The sequence below is a fragment of the Rhea pennata genome, chromosome 2 (genome assembly GCF_028389875.1).
Source record: "Rhea pennata isolate bPtePen1 chromosome 2, bPtePen1.pri, whole genome shotgun sequence".
NCBI classification, from domain to species: Eukaryota; Metazoa; Chordata; class Aves; order Rheiformes; family Rheidae; genus Rhea; species Rhea pennata.
Window position 1 is genome coordinate 50,776,071 of NC_084664.1, and position 17,757 is coordinate 50,793,827.

Genomic DNA, 17,757 nt, shown 5'->3' on the forward strand with positions numbered 1-17,757 from the left:
GGAGTGTTTCAGTGTAGCAGCTGCTAAAGCTGGAAGTTGAGTTGCGTAGTAAGTACTATTCTGTGTGACGTTCTAACATAACGTGGAGCTCCAGTCAGTCAGTCAGTCTGTCAGTCTCTCTCTCTCTCTCTCTCTCTCTCTCTCTCTCTCTCTCTCTCTCTCTCTCTCTCTCTCTCTCTCTCTCTCTCTCTCTCTCTCTCTCTCTCTCTCTCTCTCTCTCTCTCTCTCTCTCACACACACACACACACACACACACACACACACACACACACACACACACACACACACACACGAAACTGCTGTTCTATAATGTACAAGCCAGATTAAATATCAGGTTTAAGGACAAATCAGCTTTAGCAGATGAGCAAAAATGCAAGGTAATCATGAGCACTTATAGCAAAACAGTGTACTCTTTCATGATCAGCTTCATATTTAATTACATAATGGGTCACAATAGGTAATGTCAAAAGGTAAAATAGTACCTCAAGATAACTACATAAATCAAAATATTTTTTCAATTTTTTGAACTTGGGCCAGTTGAACTATGTGTTACTATGAAGCTTGCTGGTCACTGAAGCATGTTTTATGCCCAACGCCATCAGCCTTTAAAGGGCTAAGAAATCCATGGTGGTAGAGCTTGTGCACTCTACTGTAATTGGCTGCCACAATTCACTCACGGTGCTTACTGTAATGCCATTACTGTGTACTCTGTTACCTCCTCAGTACGTGATGAAAAGTTCTAGGAAGAGGCATACATGATTTTTGCTTTTCTACAGAATCTACATTTGAGCAAGAAATTCACTCCCTTCTGTTTGTTACCCATTTTAGGGACTTTAGCAAGCAGATGGACAAATAAACCTGTAGGCAGGGGTTGAACCAAACCAAACCTGTTTTAAAAATGTAAAAAAGCCAAATTCTTCATGTTTGGGTTGTTATTAGCAAGAAGTTGGCAGCTTCTTAAATAAAATCCAAGTATTAACTCTTAAGGCCAAGCTTTCATCTGTAGTTTTTCAGGGTTAGAGGGTTAGACAAATAAACTTTTTTTATATTAAGCCACCTACCTACTTATCTAAACTAGTCAACAGTTCAGAAAGCTATGCTGTGTAAGATTGATTTTTGTGTGTGTGTGTGTGTGTGTGTGTATTTGTATGTTTTAAGAGTTCAGGGCCTGTGTGTTTATTCATACCTAATAGAAATACTGGCTTTATTAAAAAACAGTTGGTGGAACTACTGGATAGTACTGCAGTCTCCCCAACACTAGAAATACTTTTAAAAAGTGAGCATGACCATTAAGAGACTTTTATGGCAAAACAACTGCTGTGTTGTGTTTGCGCTTCATACATTCACAGATGATAAACCCAGATCTGAACTTTGAGGATAAATTGAAGATTATACTGCAGTACATGAATGTCTTTACTACTGCAAAGTAAGCAAGCCAACTATGGCTTGTTTTGCACACCAGTAAAGGAGTGTTGTTACAATCATACTTAAATTTCCATTGAAATACTGTTATAATGGAGAGTTTTAAGCAAATGTTATTCTTAACTGTACCAGAAACGTCACCAGTACTAGTATGTCAAGATGTATTGCCTTTTGTTGGCTCATTTTTTTCTAAGAACATAATGAACCTTGTAAGTCTATGGCATTAAAGATGTACAAAAACAAATGGAACCTACTCTGATACAGGACACTTACTTAAATAAACAATCATCAGCTGATGTCAAATTTGGATCTGTTTCAATTATTTCAAATTTTAAGTTTTCTATTAGAAGCAGCAGATTTTACTGTGTTGGGTGCAGGATGAACTACAGTGATGGTTTGTTTCAGTTATTTACCTTTTTAAAAAGTGAATTGTTCAAACAAGTCTTGCAGTTTCTAAATGTTAATAATAAGTATTTCTCTAGTATGTAGCAGAAATGTGGAAAATAAAAAGAAAAAAAGCACATTTACAAAATTATTGAAAAACATTTATTATACTTAAATTGAAATGTGTACATCTTATTAAAAAAAAACAAAAGCAATTTGCTGGTGCCATAATTTAATTCCAAATTCAAGTGAGCTGGACAAACTACTGTACAACTTTCAATATTCTTTAAAATTAGATATTTGGATACTTTCCAATCAAGGATTTTTCCACTTTTATAAAACATTTGGATTTGAATATGGTGCTGAGCTGAAAAGACACAATTGTCAGTTCAATAAAATACTAGGACCAAACAATACCCAAAGATGAACAGTTTATAGGCAGAAATGTTTAAGTACATAAAATTTTACTTTCAGTGCAGAAAAAGTGAAATAAAGAAACTAGCTTTCATGAATTTAAATTTTCAAAATGCTACAGCTTTAAGAAGCTTTTCTGCTAAGCACTTGAGCCAGTTAAAAGGGAATGAAAAAATCAAATTTATTTATTTATTTATTTTACATGCTGTAGTAGTTGTTTAGAATGCATACTGCAGCATAAAAAGCAAACTATTCCCAAGCTTTTAAGCCAGAGATCAAGGTGGAAGCTTTCAAAGGCACAAAATGGCAGATAGCAAACTGTCATTTAATACCTTTTCAAATATTCCCCTTTAAGTACCTAAACAGTTGAAACTTTGTTAACATAGGAAATGTTGTGCCATATCCTTATAAGAAATATCCAAACTACTGAAAAAGCACATTGCCTTTTTCAAAGAACAGTAAATATTTGGTCATATGGAAGAGGCACTGTAACAGGTTTACAGCATGGATCTGAGGGCAAAAAAAAGTCAACAGGAAAGGTAAGAAAGATACTTGTCCGTACTAGTGACTACAGCAAGGCATTTACCTGCTGGTAAGGAGACTTCGGTGGTGTGTATTTAGTGTTTCTTAAGCAATTTTCTTGATGTTGCTGAAAGCTATGCTGGCCCCTTGGGGCCAGTGGGTCAACTTCCCTCATTAACATAATTCCATTAAGTCATAAAAACCCACATTTCACTGCTAGTATTTTTAAACCCACAATTTTACAAGCAAAGAGTTAAACTGCAGCAGTGCTCCGCAGAGAATCTAGAAAACTAAAAATAAAGGATGCATAGGCAATTCTTTTCCATTAAATTTGTTAAAGCAAAACACAATTACTTTGTACCCCATAGGATTTATATTAATCCTTCCAGTAAGGTACTACTGATAATGCAGTTTGCTGCATGCATATATTGCATCTGTCTGGGACTTCTTAAAAGCCCTATTCTGGCATTTACACTTCTTACATACACTCTTATACACAATTTACATGGGAAGCTGTTTTAACAGCTTTACTCTCAGAGACCTGACAACCTGATCACTGTCAGCTTACTACTCATCTCCACACAAATTAATATGTGCTCTGCTAACATCAAAAAATAAAATCAGCATAAGGTACAAGCACGTTATAGACAAACTGGCACAGAAAGGTAAATGCCCCAGAATAAGTTTACATTCATCTCCAATTGGATACAGATAATAGAAAAGCAATAGTGCTCCACTTCTAGAAACTGTATCTACTGGCCATATTTTGCCTTATTTCAGTAAAGGGCAAGCACCTTTGCTTACATTGTCTTCCATGCCTGTACGTAAGCTGTCATGGCATTATACCTCTTCATGAGGACACTTAGCTATGGCAGTGATAAGAAAGTTCACCTATCAAACAGCTCATTAGAAAGGTCATTTTGTGTTTTCAATATGAAACATCTTATATGGTGAAGTTAGATCCTAATTTTTTGGATGATCTTCATAATTTTTAGGCAGGACTCCATTCTGCATTAAAATATCAGTCTAGCACATGTGTGACATCACTTCAGAATTATATGGAAACCTTCATTTTCAGCTGAAAAGAGAAAAAAGTGTCAGTCTTTCAAAAATAGTACCATAAATATACTAACCAATTCACCAGAATGTCCAAGAATGAACTTATTTGTTCTTCTCTACAGAGACTGAAATAGTAAACTTGAAATATGAAATATTAGTAAAGTGCTATTTTTTCAAGAGTCTAGTCTGAGTAACTTTTTAAAATCTCTCTGGTTTGTAGTTATTTCTGAACTCTTCCTGTTGCATATTAAACCCAGCTGATTTAACAGTTGCAGTTAATACCACAGAAGAAAGTCATCTTCTGCAAGCCCAATAAATATCCTTAGTGTATCTGGTTTTAATCATGTATTTTGTGATACTCAACCTTAAACTAGAAAACCAACATAAATAACATTAAATAAAATCCTGTGGATTTTATGCTTATTTAAGCTAGCAGCACCATCAAAAGACTTCACAACTCAGACAAATGGGTAAATAAATACTAACTATAGGAATAAATTTTATACTATTCTGGCTTTACATCAAAACACTGAAAAAGTAAAGTGGACTTTAAACAACCAATTTGTCGACAGGGGGGAAACCCCCCCCCCCCCCAAAAAAAAAGAACTAATTCTCCTCATGCTGAAAGCAAGTAAGTTATGATTAATAATTTATAATTGGATCTTCATAGTTTGGACAGTTTCTTTAATTAAAATGGGCAGAGAGTCAAAACTTGTCCAGTGGTTATGGCAAGTCCTGCCAGCTTTTGTCACAGAAATAAATGGAATTTCTACAAAAACATGTTTAATCTTAACTACTAGTGTGAAAAGGGAGACTCACTCCACACACTGAGGAAACCTGAACAACAATCTTTATGGATTAAGTTCAGGTGAATCCCAGTTTAACTGCATATATGGAATTAAATGAGTCTACCTGGTTGACCGTACTGGAGGAGTTTATTGTATGAATGTCTCAGTTTAAGTCTACTAGATTATGTTGAACACCAGATTGATAAAAATGAACTAAGAAAGGGGAGACCTGTGAATATCCTCTGCCACTACTATATGCAGTTTCTTTCTTGTGAGTCAGCCTTTACTAGCACTACATAGTCTCTTTGCTTGAAGTTCTGCTAAAATAATACTCTGCTTTAAGCAAGTGTCTCTGGTGGAGGGGGGGAAAATACATTTTTAACCATCATAAAAGATACCCTACCTTTTATGGTGGTAAATAAGAAACAACTCTCATCTTGAAAGTTTTGAACCATCTACAAAAAAGAACAGTTTGAACCCTGCTGATTATGACCAATACAAAAAAGAATAATTACATCACATATTAAACACAGCCTTTTATAAGTAACTGCATATTTTGGGTTTATTAAAGTGTTTGAAGATGAACAATTATACACTAAAATAAATTGAAATACTTTACTGCTAAAATAATCACTTACTAAGACTCAGTTCACCCCATGTGACAACCAGTTGGGAGCCCATCATCATAGCCTGTGTTTTTGGAACTCTAAAAATTGTGTAGCAGGTGTGAGTAATCCATGTTCAATGGTATTTAAACAGTACTTAGATACTTAATGCCTTTTGGACATTCAATACATACCAACTAATTACTGCAGCATCTCAGAACTACTTAGGGAATAAAGGCCAGGTGTTTTTCACTTCTTATACTTTGATATTATTCAGGTATGAGGAAGAAATTAAAGTGATATTCTAAAAGCTGCTTCTACTCATTTTAATGCAAAGGGAAAAACAGTCTAAACATCAGAAGGCATTAGGTTCATTATCAAATAGAAAAAACAGTAACTAGGTAAGCTAGCATGAGAAAATCTTCCATTTCATTTAATATTTATATTTTTGTCAGTAAAGTAAAAATTCCCATTACCTGATCACTGACAAGAATGTGGATACCAGTGGGACCCTGTCTGTAAACCTGATTAATCTGATGCAGAGGAATATTAAATGCCAAAGCAAGCTTGCGTGTGACTTCTGAGGCTGCCATTTCTTCTAAGTAGATTGCATGATATACTACAAAAAAAAGCAAAAAAAATCTATTTAAATAAGCATTGTACTAATTTGGAACAAGTAACTATGTGAAAAATACCTGGTTTTGTTTATATCCCTTGCTTTCAAAAAATATTAAAAGCTGAAAAAACCTTCACTCTTCCTCTGTTCTCATTAGCAAGTATAAACTGTCATGACTTCTTTCAGAGTAATCTGTCATACATACAACTCTCTGAACAGGGGCAGGCTTTTGTTTGCTTTGATACTGAAGGCAACTTCCGTATTTTTTCCAGTATCCCGCACAAAAAGGCTTAGTCATCTCTGAAACAGAACTAAATGGATCTTTAAAGAGTCATCTAAGGATGACTTTGGAAGTAGTTTTGGACTGTCTCAAAAGAAGCAGGTAATACTTTTTTACCAGTAATACTATGCTCTTGTGTTAAATGGGGATCCAAAAGGAGGTGGGGGTTTTTTTGTTGTTTTTTTTCTTTTTGATAAACAGTCTTTTCCAACTCTCTCTGAATCACTTCCTTGGAGCTGCAGAGAAGGAAATACAGCACAGGAAACAAACATCAACAGTAACATGAAGTTGCTATTCATAGTATGATGTTGTATTTACAGTTTTAATTAATGGTTCTAGAAGCCCTTAGCCATTCCATGTTAGACGCTCTTCCATCCCAAACTACAAATTGAAGAAATACAGAGGAAAAACCTAGATTTTGACAGACAGCATCCCATTTACAGATCCAATATGCAAGTACTATTACATCAGCCTGTAAGGATTTTATGAATTTCTTGGTAGGGGTTAGAGTGTGGTGTTTCTTCTCTGAAAGCCAAGAGCAAGAGAATAATAATTTAAACTCACTCCATTCTCTTAATCATCACATTGATGTGAATCTGCAATTAAACATTAAGTTCCTATCTGTGTTGAACCAACAGCTGCCTCCCAGGAAAAATACTAAGATCGTGAGCCAGTACATAGCTTGGCTGTTTTTCCATGTCCAAACCTTGCCATTTTTATTTCTGTTGCATCGACAAGGACAGTAGAACCTAACTGAAAATGGGTAAGAACACAAACCTTCAATTTGCAGCTAGCTTTTGCATTCATCTGTGTTCATATAGTTAATTTCTTATGCACAACAAAGCACAGCTCGTTTAAGAGCTCCTTAATTAGTTCTCCATGTATATACAGTTAACTTTATCAACGAACTGAAAATCTGGTTTAGCCTTGAGAGATTCTAAGTTTCTGTTCATCCTTCACAGTGTTAAGCTATTATAACACTCGTTCTGACATTTATATTCTGAGGACAACTTCCTGCCATTTCTCTGTACACCAGAAATCCAATTCCAATTCTTGAAAAAACAAACCATTACAGACTTCTTCACTGTTCTTTTTCCTCCTTCCTCCTCCTCCTCCATCTGGTTCCACATGTGTTGAGGCACAAAAAAGTAGTGTGTTAGAAACCTCCAATATGCCATACCATATATTGCACCATTGCTGTGATCACCATTGCCTGCATCTTGACTTTCCAGTTGTATGCTCCTTGATGGCTCCTGACAGACATAGATTGTTAAACGGGGTCTAACAGACCTGTAATTCAAACAGATTGCACATTAAAGAAAAGCTTGCTTTCTTAGGAAATAAGGAAGCTGCTATGTCACAAACATGAATTGTTATGGTAACAGTATACTTTATGTTTTCTTTCTCAGACAAAAAAAATTCATATAATGATTCAATATAAGAAGCAATGGCTGCCCTCTCAGGGGCTAGCACACCTGATTTAAACAAAATTTAATTCAATTCCACATTCAAAGTTTTACCTGGATTTCAGTGCATTATACAGCCGAATTCCGTCGGCTGGACCACAGATTTGTACCAGATCTTCTCTTGTCAGCTTTAATAAATCAGCACCTGGAGAAACACATTAGGATTTAAAGTTTATTGTAGAACACTTGGACTTTTTAAATTAAAACAGATACTCATTTAAACCAAGAGTAACAAATTCAACCATTCTAAAAGTGGAATCCTGCAAATATGAATTTAGAATAGGCAGTAGCTAGCACTACGAAAAATGCCTGATTTTCCAAAGGATTAGTTTCACAGTTAGGATGGTCTTCACATTCTGGAGGAAACAGAAAATCTGCAAGACACACAATTTTAGTAGATTCAAATGACTGTTCTGTATCCAGAGGATGGCTTACACGACCTGAAGTTTTAAACGACACGCAGGTTAGCGTATTTTAGCAAGGACTCCAAACTGAATCACGACAGGCATTCAGTTAATATATCATACCCTGCACATGCTAAAGTTATTACATTGCAGTCTTTAGAAGATACTGCTGAAGGTTTGCATTAACTAAGCCAGCATTGTCAAACCAGTAGATCAGCAGCCTATGGAGTGGATCAAACTTGTGGGATACTTCTGTCCAGAAACTGTGTGTCTGTGTGCGCGTACATATATACATATATATATATATGTGTGTGTGTGTGTGTATACATGTATATATATATGTACGCACACATACACACACACACACACGTATATATATTTTTTTTAATGAAGCTGGGAATAACTGTGATCTGTGAAAACAACTGCTTCCCAGGAAATTAACTTTAGAAAAAGAAGCTTCAATAAAATGATACTAAGCAGATCTAAAGATGAAATGAAAAGAAATATGTGTCTTAGAAGTGGCCTAGGTGTCAATAAAGTAAAAAACAGTTTGAAAAATCAGTTACTGTGATAGACAAGTGGAAGGACAGAAAAAAATATTTATGAAAGATCTGGGAAGTTATGGGTAAAAGCAAGCTATAAAAATTTGTCATAACCCTTTAAGTACTATATATGTGTGTGTGTGTGTATGTGTGTGTGTATATATATATATATGTGTATGTATATATATATATATATATATATGAGAGAATATAACAAAAGCTACACCTCTTGTTTCAAAAGAAATAGATTAATTAGATGCCTATGATCACAGCAAGAAGAAGAAGAATTTGTTAAAAAGTTTTCAAAGGCTCCGTGTCAGAAATTTCATACTAAAGTTTACTAGGAAAGCTGTCTTCTGCTAGGAAGTACAAACTTTGTGAAACAGCAGAAAGCATTTAGGCAGCTGCAAATAGAAATAACTACAGAAAAGACAAAGCTTTAAGTAAGTCTTAGGGATTTCAAGAATGCCACTTCTGAGAACCCCTACTTCATAGGCAGGCTGCAGACCGTGTAAGATCAAGCTGGAGGAACATGATCTCAACCGCTGGCAATGGCCTGGTACAGCGGGACTTGTGAAAGATGCGCATATGGGCTAAGCTAGGAGGCTGAGCACGACAGAGTTATTTATTCATCAGATTCTCTCCCTCACGTGTGACCACAAAGAACTGAGAAGGGCCTGTGCTCCCTCAGCTGCCTAAGGTGCCATCCCACCCTTCACCCAGTTAGTTACACGGACGATTAACAAAGCGAAAGGCAATGCCTATCTCCAGATGCTGCATCTGTTGCCATTCTTGCTTACCTACCTATACTGGAAACTACACTGATACACATTTAGGAAAGAGCAAGTGGACAATCTTTTGAAATGAAAAAAAATTAGACATAAATGTAGATTAAAAAAAAACCAAAAAAACCCCAAAACTTTCTTCTTCTTTTGAAGCTTGTTCCTTCCTTAAAGCAGAATTCACTACAGAAAAGAATTTGTCGTTTCTGTGACTTTGAAGACTATCCAGAGCTTCAGAGTTTGGAAGGGATGAAACTTTTATATGCTATAATTAAATCTAACTCCTAAGAAAAGATCTAACATGGGGAAGATAGTAAATACTCTACAACTACCTAGTGACCGATTTCTTGCACTTTTTTTCAGATCACCATATACTGGCTGCCACTAGGAAACAGCATACCAAAGCATATGGTCTGCTTCTCTGACTCACCAAATTCGTTCATTTTTATCAAGTGACTAATCAAGGTTAAAATGAATTTATGAGTCATCACCAGGAGAAAAGAACCTACCTTCACTTTTGGGTATCAGAGTCAATTTGCACAAAAGGCAACTAGAATAAGGCATCTTCCAATGCAAACTGAACTTCTAACAAGCAAATTAAAAAGTTACCGTAAATACTGATTCTATAATGACGCTTTTACAGAATATTTTCCCACACTAAACTTGCATGTTCACCCCCCCAAAAAAAAGCATAAATAGAAAATTAAATTATATATACCTGAGAAATTTGAAAAAAGCCTTGTATAGGTAGAGAATCTATGTTTGAGTAACCATTGTTGAGTTTCCTGGATTGTGGCTGAAGGATGAAGCTGCTGTAAGAAACAAGGTTGGATATAATAACTTGAGTATTAAAAGAAGAAAAATCTCACGCAGTTAAGCACTTTTCCTCGATACACATTAATATTAAGGTAGGTATAAATCAAGTGTACTGAAACAAATATAAGCCTTTGTGCAAATGCAGTGATATCAGAGAACAAACACTTACATCTCCAGACCCTTGAGAGGTTCCATCTCCTTGATGATTTGGGGAGGAAGAATTGCTACAGAGAGACAGACAGAGAAAAAGAAAATAGTATTATTATAGTCCTATGAAGACTCAATACTCAAGCTTACTGAAAGATAATGTGAAATTCCCAAAACAAGAAATGTCTCCATTCAAAGACAAACATCACATAGGGAGAAACTTAGTAAATTTAAAAATAAAGAGAAACATTGAAAGTCATCTGGTTCCTATTCCTTATCAGTTGGAGAAGCAGTTTTACCAACACTCATGGAAAGATACATGGTCAGTTATCTGTCTTGAAAATAAATCGTGACCGAAACACAAGGCACACGAAAGAAAAGTACCTAGGCCAGACAATACCACTACAAATCCACTGATCACCCAGCTTTAACTGCAGGAGTTTTTTTAGTGTCTTAATACAAAATGTTTCTACCTATACAGTATCTGTTAAAAAAGCTTCTAAAAATTATTCTTGTGTGTGTGTGGGGAAATCCCTTACAAATTAAATTAACAGCGTAAATGTGTGCTTACTGGAAGAAGCAATATCGTTTTCATACACTGATAAGGACTAAATTAGAATACCTAAAAGGTATAACATTTGCCATACACCAAAGGACAAGACAAAAAGTTTCCAGTGAATAGTGAGAAAGAAAAATGGCATTGGGGGGGGGGGGGGGGGGGGGGGAAGAAGTTACTACATAATTGAATCACTTGATGCAAGGGTCAGACTCTAAAATAAATATGCAAGTCAAAACATTGATCTAGCTCTCATTCCCCAGTAGAACTAGAAATTAGTTGCAAGCTTCCAGATTTACTTTAAAAGAATTTTTTAATAAGCTGGATTTTAAAATGTTATCTTAAATTGGGCTACAGAAGAGCAACTTACCTGTCCGGGACACTGTAGGTACTATGTTGAGCAGAGGTAAAAGTTGGAGCAGGGGTAGGACTATTGTTTACAAAAGTTGTAGGAGTATCAGGCCATGGTGAGCACTGAAGATAAAAAAATAAAACTGTAAGTTCCCCTTGACAATGTATTTTTTACTTTGTTGTATAGTTCTTTTGCTTAAACTCAGGGTTTTTTCCAACATAGAATTTTGATTTGTGATTCCAAATCAAGATTCCCTCCACCCCATGTTCCATGCAGGTACTCTAGGTAAAAATCAATTCTGTTTTTATCTTGTTCCTTCAAAAAAACTATCCTTATTGTCTTCTGTTAACACAATGAAAGTGGAAGTGATGAAACTTATCAAAGACCTGTACAGATTACTCTGAAGAACTTTCTTCATCTTTACATGAAGAGACTGTTTAAACCACAGGTATCATGGCTTGACAACTGGTATTCAGCAACAATGAGTCAAACCTGTGAAGCTAGATTTCAAATTGCTGATAAATGTAATATATCTGCCCAGGTAGCAATTGTATTAAAATATAAACAGACTTTGCAGTAGAAATGTTGTGGTTTTACCATTTACTGCAGTACTAAAATGATGCTAAATGTACTGCAGTCTCTAAACAGCTTGCTAAACTGGAATTTTTATATACAAATTTGAGTCCTCACAGCTATATGATGAGTCAGCTGTCTCATCTGCTCAAGTCTTTTTTGGATTTTTTTTTTTTTAATCACCACAATAAAAGCCCTTCAGAATGACACTAGCTTTTAGTATTTCCAATACCACGGCAAATATTTTAAAGCCTTAAAGAAAACACACACCAAAACCAGACTTTGGCATACGCAAAGACAAACGGACAGGAAGAATCTTTGCCCCAGGTTCTGTTTAAATCAGTATTTTTGCTAATCGCTGCATAGACACTCCTGTCAATTAGGTAGTCAAAGCCACTTAAGACTATCGACAGTACCATTCACACAAAGCTGCTCTTTTGTGACCTTCAGTGTTAACCGCTGTTCCAGTGTTATTTTGTGTATTTCCATCTGATGCTTCTCAAGTCAATACCTCAAAAATTTTTTATCGCAACAGGTGACACAAATAGGTCTTCATTCCCTATTTATGTGCACTAAAACCATAGTTTTAAAATAGAAGTTCAACATAATAATGCTAGCTTTGTTCTTCTGAAACATTTTAAAAGTGAACTTAAATTTCTTTATTTTTCTGAGATTCTCTCCACAAATATTAATGAAAAACATTTATCTGGAGACACAGATGCAAGCTGTTGCACCTTCAACTCTTATTCCATTAAAGCATTCTGTTCAATGTATATTTACATTCACAGGCAGAGAAGAATGTATTGATACCAAAAAGCCATTCTCAAGGCGTGTACTGCAGTTAATGTTTCTGTCCTCCAGACCAAGCTAAAGTTCTTGACAGAACTCTGGAGCTTAAACATAAGAAAGGGCATATTTGAAGCATTTCGGGGAAAAAACAAACAAACAAAAAAACCCCCCAAAAGTCCAACCTAAATCCAGTAACCATTTCGCTCCTGCAAATGCACTTCCTACCTTGTCTGGTCTTCCAAAAAAATTGTTAACTACCCAACAAGCCTGAATCAGTTATTAAGAAAAAAAAAAAAAAAAAAGAAACACTCAACCAGTTCCCCCCCCCAAAGTTTTTGTGCTGCTTTCACTCCTATTAGTATCTTCATATGATGATATAAATTTGAATGAATCTCTATTCCTTATAATATGAGGTAATAAAATTAAAGGTGAATATGGCAACATGTACATTGGCTCAATTCTCTCTTATTCTCTCTTAAAGATTCTGGAGGGAAAAAAAGTGTATTTTAGCACTGAAGTACTTAATTCTGAAAGCTCTGAGGAACAGAAAAAGCCTAGCTTCAGAAAAAAAGGGTTAGAATAATTGCTATAGAACATATTCTTCAATATGTTCTAACAATTTAACTGATATACTTGCACTTTCAGAATCACCTACATGTACAACTATCCCACACTTTGTAAAGCAATCAGGCTCAGAAAAAGGATTACACAAATTCCTGGGCAACAAATCCCCTGATAGCCACTAGAAAGACTGCGCAGGATCATGCCTTGCAACATCCCTGTGCGACAGTGTGGGGTACTGGGGGAACACAAGGGAAACGGACTGCCGAAAGCGGCACGACTTGCACGCTCTCCCCAATGAGAGCCGCCGTTGCCACTGCAAGGGACAGAGCACTGGACTGTAGAGATCTTTATTCTGACCCAGCAGGATATTTCTTACATTCTTAAGCCCACACTGAGTTAGCCAAAGACACTGAACAAGCTAATGACATTAACAACAAGTCCCAGGCCAACAGTCATAAGCTTAAGAGAACAGTATCACTGTGCTGCAGGGAATCATCTAACTGGGTAAAGGGCCATCAGAGAACAGAAGACAGACTGGAATTACATGTTTTCCTGCAAAGAACTATGAACATATACTGGTGAATTTGCAACAGGCTATTTCTGAGCTCTTCCTCCATTACTAATACTCTGATGCAATACAACTGATAAAAAAAGTGCTCCAGAAATTATGCCTTAATTTCTGAACACTGTTTAATCTTTAAAAAGGAGACAATTATTTTATTTTTAGATCTTTCACATTCATCTGTGTGGGACACAAATGAAGTTATAAAGTGTTGACCACTGGTTTTACTGAGTTAAAAAGGCATGTAGAAAATAATTCTTTGAAATAAGATTTTTCAGACTCCAGGATACATAGTATTCAAACTCAGAATGTGCCTAGCCTTTCAAGACTTCCAAAATACTCAACTCTGCCCAGAGTGCTTCATGCTTTAAAAGAGAATAATGTTAAACTTTGCTGAAAACTCAACACTATATTCAAATATCAAATCAAGATTTAAAAAAGGAAAAAAATCTAGATTGTTCTCCAAAATATGTTCATCATACTTCAGCACACAGCATCATCTTTAGAGTTAGAGAATAGGTCAGCAATTTGATTACACATAACACAGAGCTTTGTCAAGAAACCTAGAAAATATAGAGTTCTTGTCCCCAAGGAACTTCAGTCGTACTTGGCCAAAGCAAAAAATATCTGTTCAGACTTAATTATTCTGAACACACTTCCATCTGTGTCCTATAATCAGCTGTAGCTGTGAAAGAATACCAGTTTGACCAAGCTTAATCAAATTGTACTTTACACGTTCTGGCTCATGACATAAAGGACAAGACTAACACACCAATCAAACAAGTACTGAATACAAAAAAAGGGGTTTTTTTTGTATTCACTATCACGATACCAATTCATTTGCTTTTACAAAGAAGTAACTTTTTTATTTCCTGAGAAAAGCTGTTTTCTGTACATCTGAAAGAGATTAAAAAAGGGTGCCTCTTTCATAAGACTTCCCCTGGAAGATCATCTGTATGTAAACATTAACTGCGAGGTCCAGAACATAGTGTTAAGCCCATAGGTTATTATCCCTATTAAAAAGTCAGACCTCCAGACCACAAGACACTATTAATGCATAGTTTAACTATGCATCTATCTGTAAGGAAAATACTGAGATAAACACTGTGGAAAGTTTGGGGAATGCACAAAACTGAAACGTCAAGTGAAGGAATAATGGAAAAGCTTTTCTAGTTGGCTTCCATATCAAAATGGATGAGAAGGAAAAGACAGAACACTAATTGGGTGATGGTAACTTGAAAAAAAAAATCCTGATTCTTAGGAAAAGATAGGAGAAGAACAGAATGACCTTTGAGAAATCAAGCTTCAAAAAACTTCCTTCAATTATGTTAGAATCCCAGAGGAATTAAATTGGAAAGAAAAGATTATAGATTCAACTTTTCCTGAAGGAACCATTGTAAGAGACCAATTTGTCCAAATCAGATCGTAGGTGAGCTGGAAGAAATCATACAGAAAAAAGAAACGTTAGCAATATCTAGCAACCCGGATAGCAAAAGCTTATAGGGCAAAATAAAAAGGCCAACATACAGAATTAGATACAACAGGCAAGGAACAAAAACACAGCCCAGGTTAGGTGTAGGACAAAGGTAATACCCAAATTGAAAAAATAAGATTTAGGCTCAACCTAAACTTCTGGAATTCCTGAAAAGATATCCAAAAACATTCCTGAACAGCTAGGAAGCAGCATATACTAAACTAACAGCCAGCACACATTTTTTAAGAAAAACAGACTTCAGGCAAGTTTGTTTTTCTTCTGTAACGGAACCACAGTCCCTACAGCACGTGCAGTGTAAGATTCTTCATATACAAAGACATAGTATGTGAAACAGTGCTGATTCTTGTTCATCAGCTAGGGAAACATGACTTCAGGTTTTATGTCCAAGCCCCTCCCTGACGGCAGGTGGCACCGCACATCCATCCCTTTGATCTGTACATACAAGGTAAGTCTGAGACATCCAAACCTTCAGATTTACTGGATGGGAAGATGGGTCTCCAAAGACAGAATTGCTCTAAGTAGAAATATTTATCCATCCTGCAGTGTGTTCCCTGTCTCCATCTACAGGGCCCCCAAGAAAAAGCAGGCCTGAGAACAAGAGCAAAAGTCTGATGAACTGGCCTTCAAGCTGTAGAACAGACGGTCTTTTTCCATTTCAAACAACTAAGTTGAGTATACGGCTTGCTTAAAAATAGTACTTAAACAATGTATAATGATTACAAAGGTTTCAGTATGAATACAGCAAAAGTAGTGTTTCATGTTATCTTTCATGGGTCTGGTGCTTTTTAATAATTTTGGTAATGACAAAAATCATCACTGTGTTGGAATAGACCATGTGTTAAATCAGATGATATCAAAGAGCAAGGCTGAGAGCATTTCATAATACAGAACGAAAATTCAAAATGATATTGACCAACTGAACAAATAATCTGAATACAGGATTTTATTAAGGGCAAGTGCAAAATAGGAATAGTCAACTGCACAATTAGAGAATGTAAAGAGGTAGGTAGCTATTAGTTCAAAATAACCTGTGGGACCTAGTTAATTCCAGTTCAAATGTGTGTCAATAGTATGACAATGTTACAGGGGAAGCAAGCAATCTTGACATATAGATACAGCATCATGACAGTCATGCCTGGCAATCCTTCCAATTCACTTGGAGCTAGTAAAGCTCCAGCTGTTGTACTGTGCTCAGTTTTAAGAAGCACATGGATCACCACAGAGAATTCAGAGGAGAAAAACCAAGCATGATCATGTCTGATCAGAAAGCATTATCTGCACAAAGAAAAACCTGAGACAATCAGGATGCTCAAAGCTCAAGAGAGGCAAAGCCTTAAGCAAGGCAAGAATATTTTGTAAGAAGGAAGCAGTGAAGAAATAATCCTCCTTTTTATTCTTTTAGATAGGCGTCTGTCTGCCACTACATGTTGTCACTCAATTCTTCTTCGCTACGGCTGAAGTAATGCTCTTATTCATAGAAGATTAGTATGTCAAGAGATTTCTACAGGTTTTTGAGTCTCCATTTTTGGAGGATTTTATGAACAGGTTAGACAAATTTCAGGTATCATTTAGCTGTAGTTTGTCTTATTCTGGACAAGGGATTTATTACATCTTTATAAAGTGTCTTTTCTGTTATTTGTCTTATAATCATTCTCTTCAGTACAAGTAACAACAGAAAGGAAGGGGAGAGGTGTAAAAATCCTTCCAATGACCACTTCCAAACGTTTCTTCAAATATTAGAAGGGCAATGCTATGTAAGTGATAAAATCCCATTTTTTCCTGTCTGTATTTCCCCATAGGGCCATCTGGTACAGAAATAAAAGATATAAAGGTTTATCTTAAAAAAAAAAAAAAAAAAAAAAAGCAACACACACACAAACAAAAACATCACCACACACCAAGAAGATTACACACTAAATTCAGATAGCCCAATGCTTACTTTCAGGGAGGAAAACAAATTCCTCGGAAGAAGAATTCATCTTAACGCTGCTTGCTTCCCTCTCGCCCCTCCCCCATTACATGCTTCATAAACAAAGAAAAGGCAGATATGTAAGAATTTTATATCCTAAACCCTACACATCACTTTAATAGATCGCAATGCAAACAAAATCATGTCTGAGGGACAAGAGTAAGGCAGTCATTGCCTAAGGACTGTTGTGAAAGAACTGTGAACGCAATATGCCTGTTCAAATAACAAAGTCAAATAATTATCTTCCACAATCAGACTATACATTTATAGTCTGATTGAAATATACACTTCAACAGGCCAAGATGATGATGCAGGATTATTTCTTATCTAAAAAATGCTAAGGTCTTGATATTCACCTCAAACAGCATTTTGGTAATCTGAATTGCTAACTCTTGAGAGGAAAAGTGTGCAGGTATCAGTTAGTTTCATTTAAAGGGACGGCGCAGGGTTAGCACCCCCAGGCTGTAAAGATGTGCTGACTGTTCTGAACTGTGTTAAAGCTGCTTGGAGCACAGTATGTAGACAGCTAAATGAACAGCAGTAGCTAATAAACAACTATCCGCAACAGTATATTTTAAACTTACTGATGCACATGGAAAGTTACATTGAATGCAAGTAGAAATATGGGACAAAACACTTCTACTAGATGT

General features: G+C 35.9%; 2 protein-coding genes across 6 annotated transcripts in view; one reads left to right on the plus strand and one right to left on the minus strand.

The window, feature by feature from the left end:
- The window catches only part of FBXL2 (F-box and leucine rich repeat protein 2), a 61,932-nt gene extending 51,785 nt beyond the window's left edge, over positions 1 to 10,147 (plus strand). For all 3 annotated transcript variants that reach the window (XR_009957613.1, XR_009957616.1, XR_009957615.1), the window contains 2 exons: positions 6,083 to 6,192; positions 9,648 to 10,147. The gene's annotated coding sequence lies outside the window, so the exon portion shown is untranslated. The remainder of the gene's footprint in view (positions 1 to 6,082; positions 6,193 to 9,647) is intronic.
- Positions 2,022 to 17,757, minus strand: part of UBP1 (upstream binding protein 1) — a 39,180-nt gene continuing 23,444 nt past the window's right edge. For 2 of the 3 annotated variants that reach the window (XM_062569476.1, XM_062569474.1), the window contains 8 exons: positions 11,174 to 11,277; positions 10,270 to 10,324; positions 10,003 to 10,096; positions 7,611 to 7,701; positions 7,271 to 7,380; positions 5,671 to 5,813; positions 4,993 to 5,044; positions 2,022 to 3,820 (listed from right to left, as the gene is read on the minus strand). In XM_062569476.1, the coding sequence (XP_062425460.1) occupies positions 3,786 to 3,820; positions 4,993 to 5,044; positions 5,671 to 5,813; positions 7,271 to 7,380; positions 7,611 to 7,701; positions 10,003 to 10,096; positions 10,270 to 10,324; positions 11,174 to 11,277 (684 nt within the window). In that variant the 3' untranslated portion in view covers positions 2,022 to 3,785. The remainder of the gene's footprint in view (positions 3,821 to 4,992; positions 5,045 to 5,670; positions 5,814 to 7,270; positions 7,381 to 7,610; positions 7,702 to 10,002; positions 10,097 to 10,269; positions 10,325 to 11,173; positions 11,278 to 17,757) is intronic. The other variant, XM_062569475.1, reaches the window with a different exon arrangement.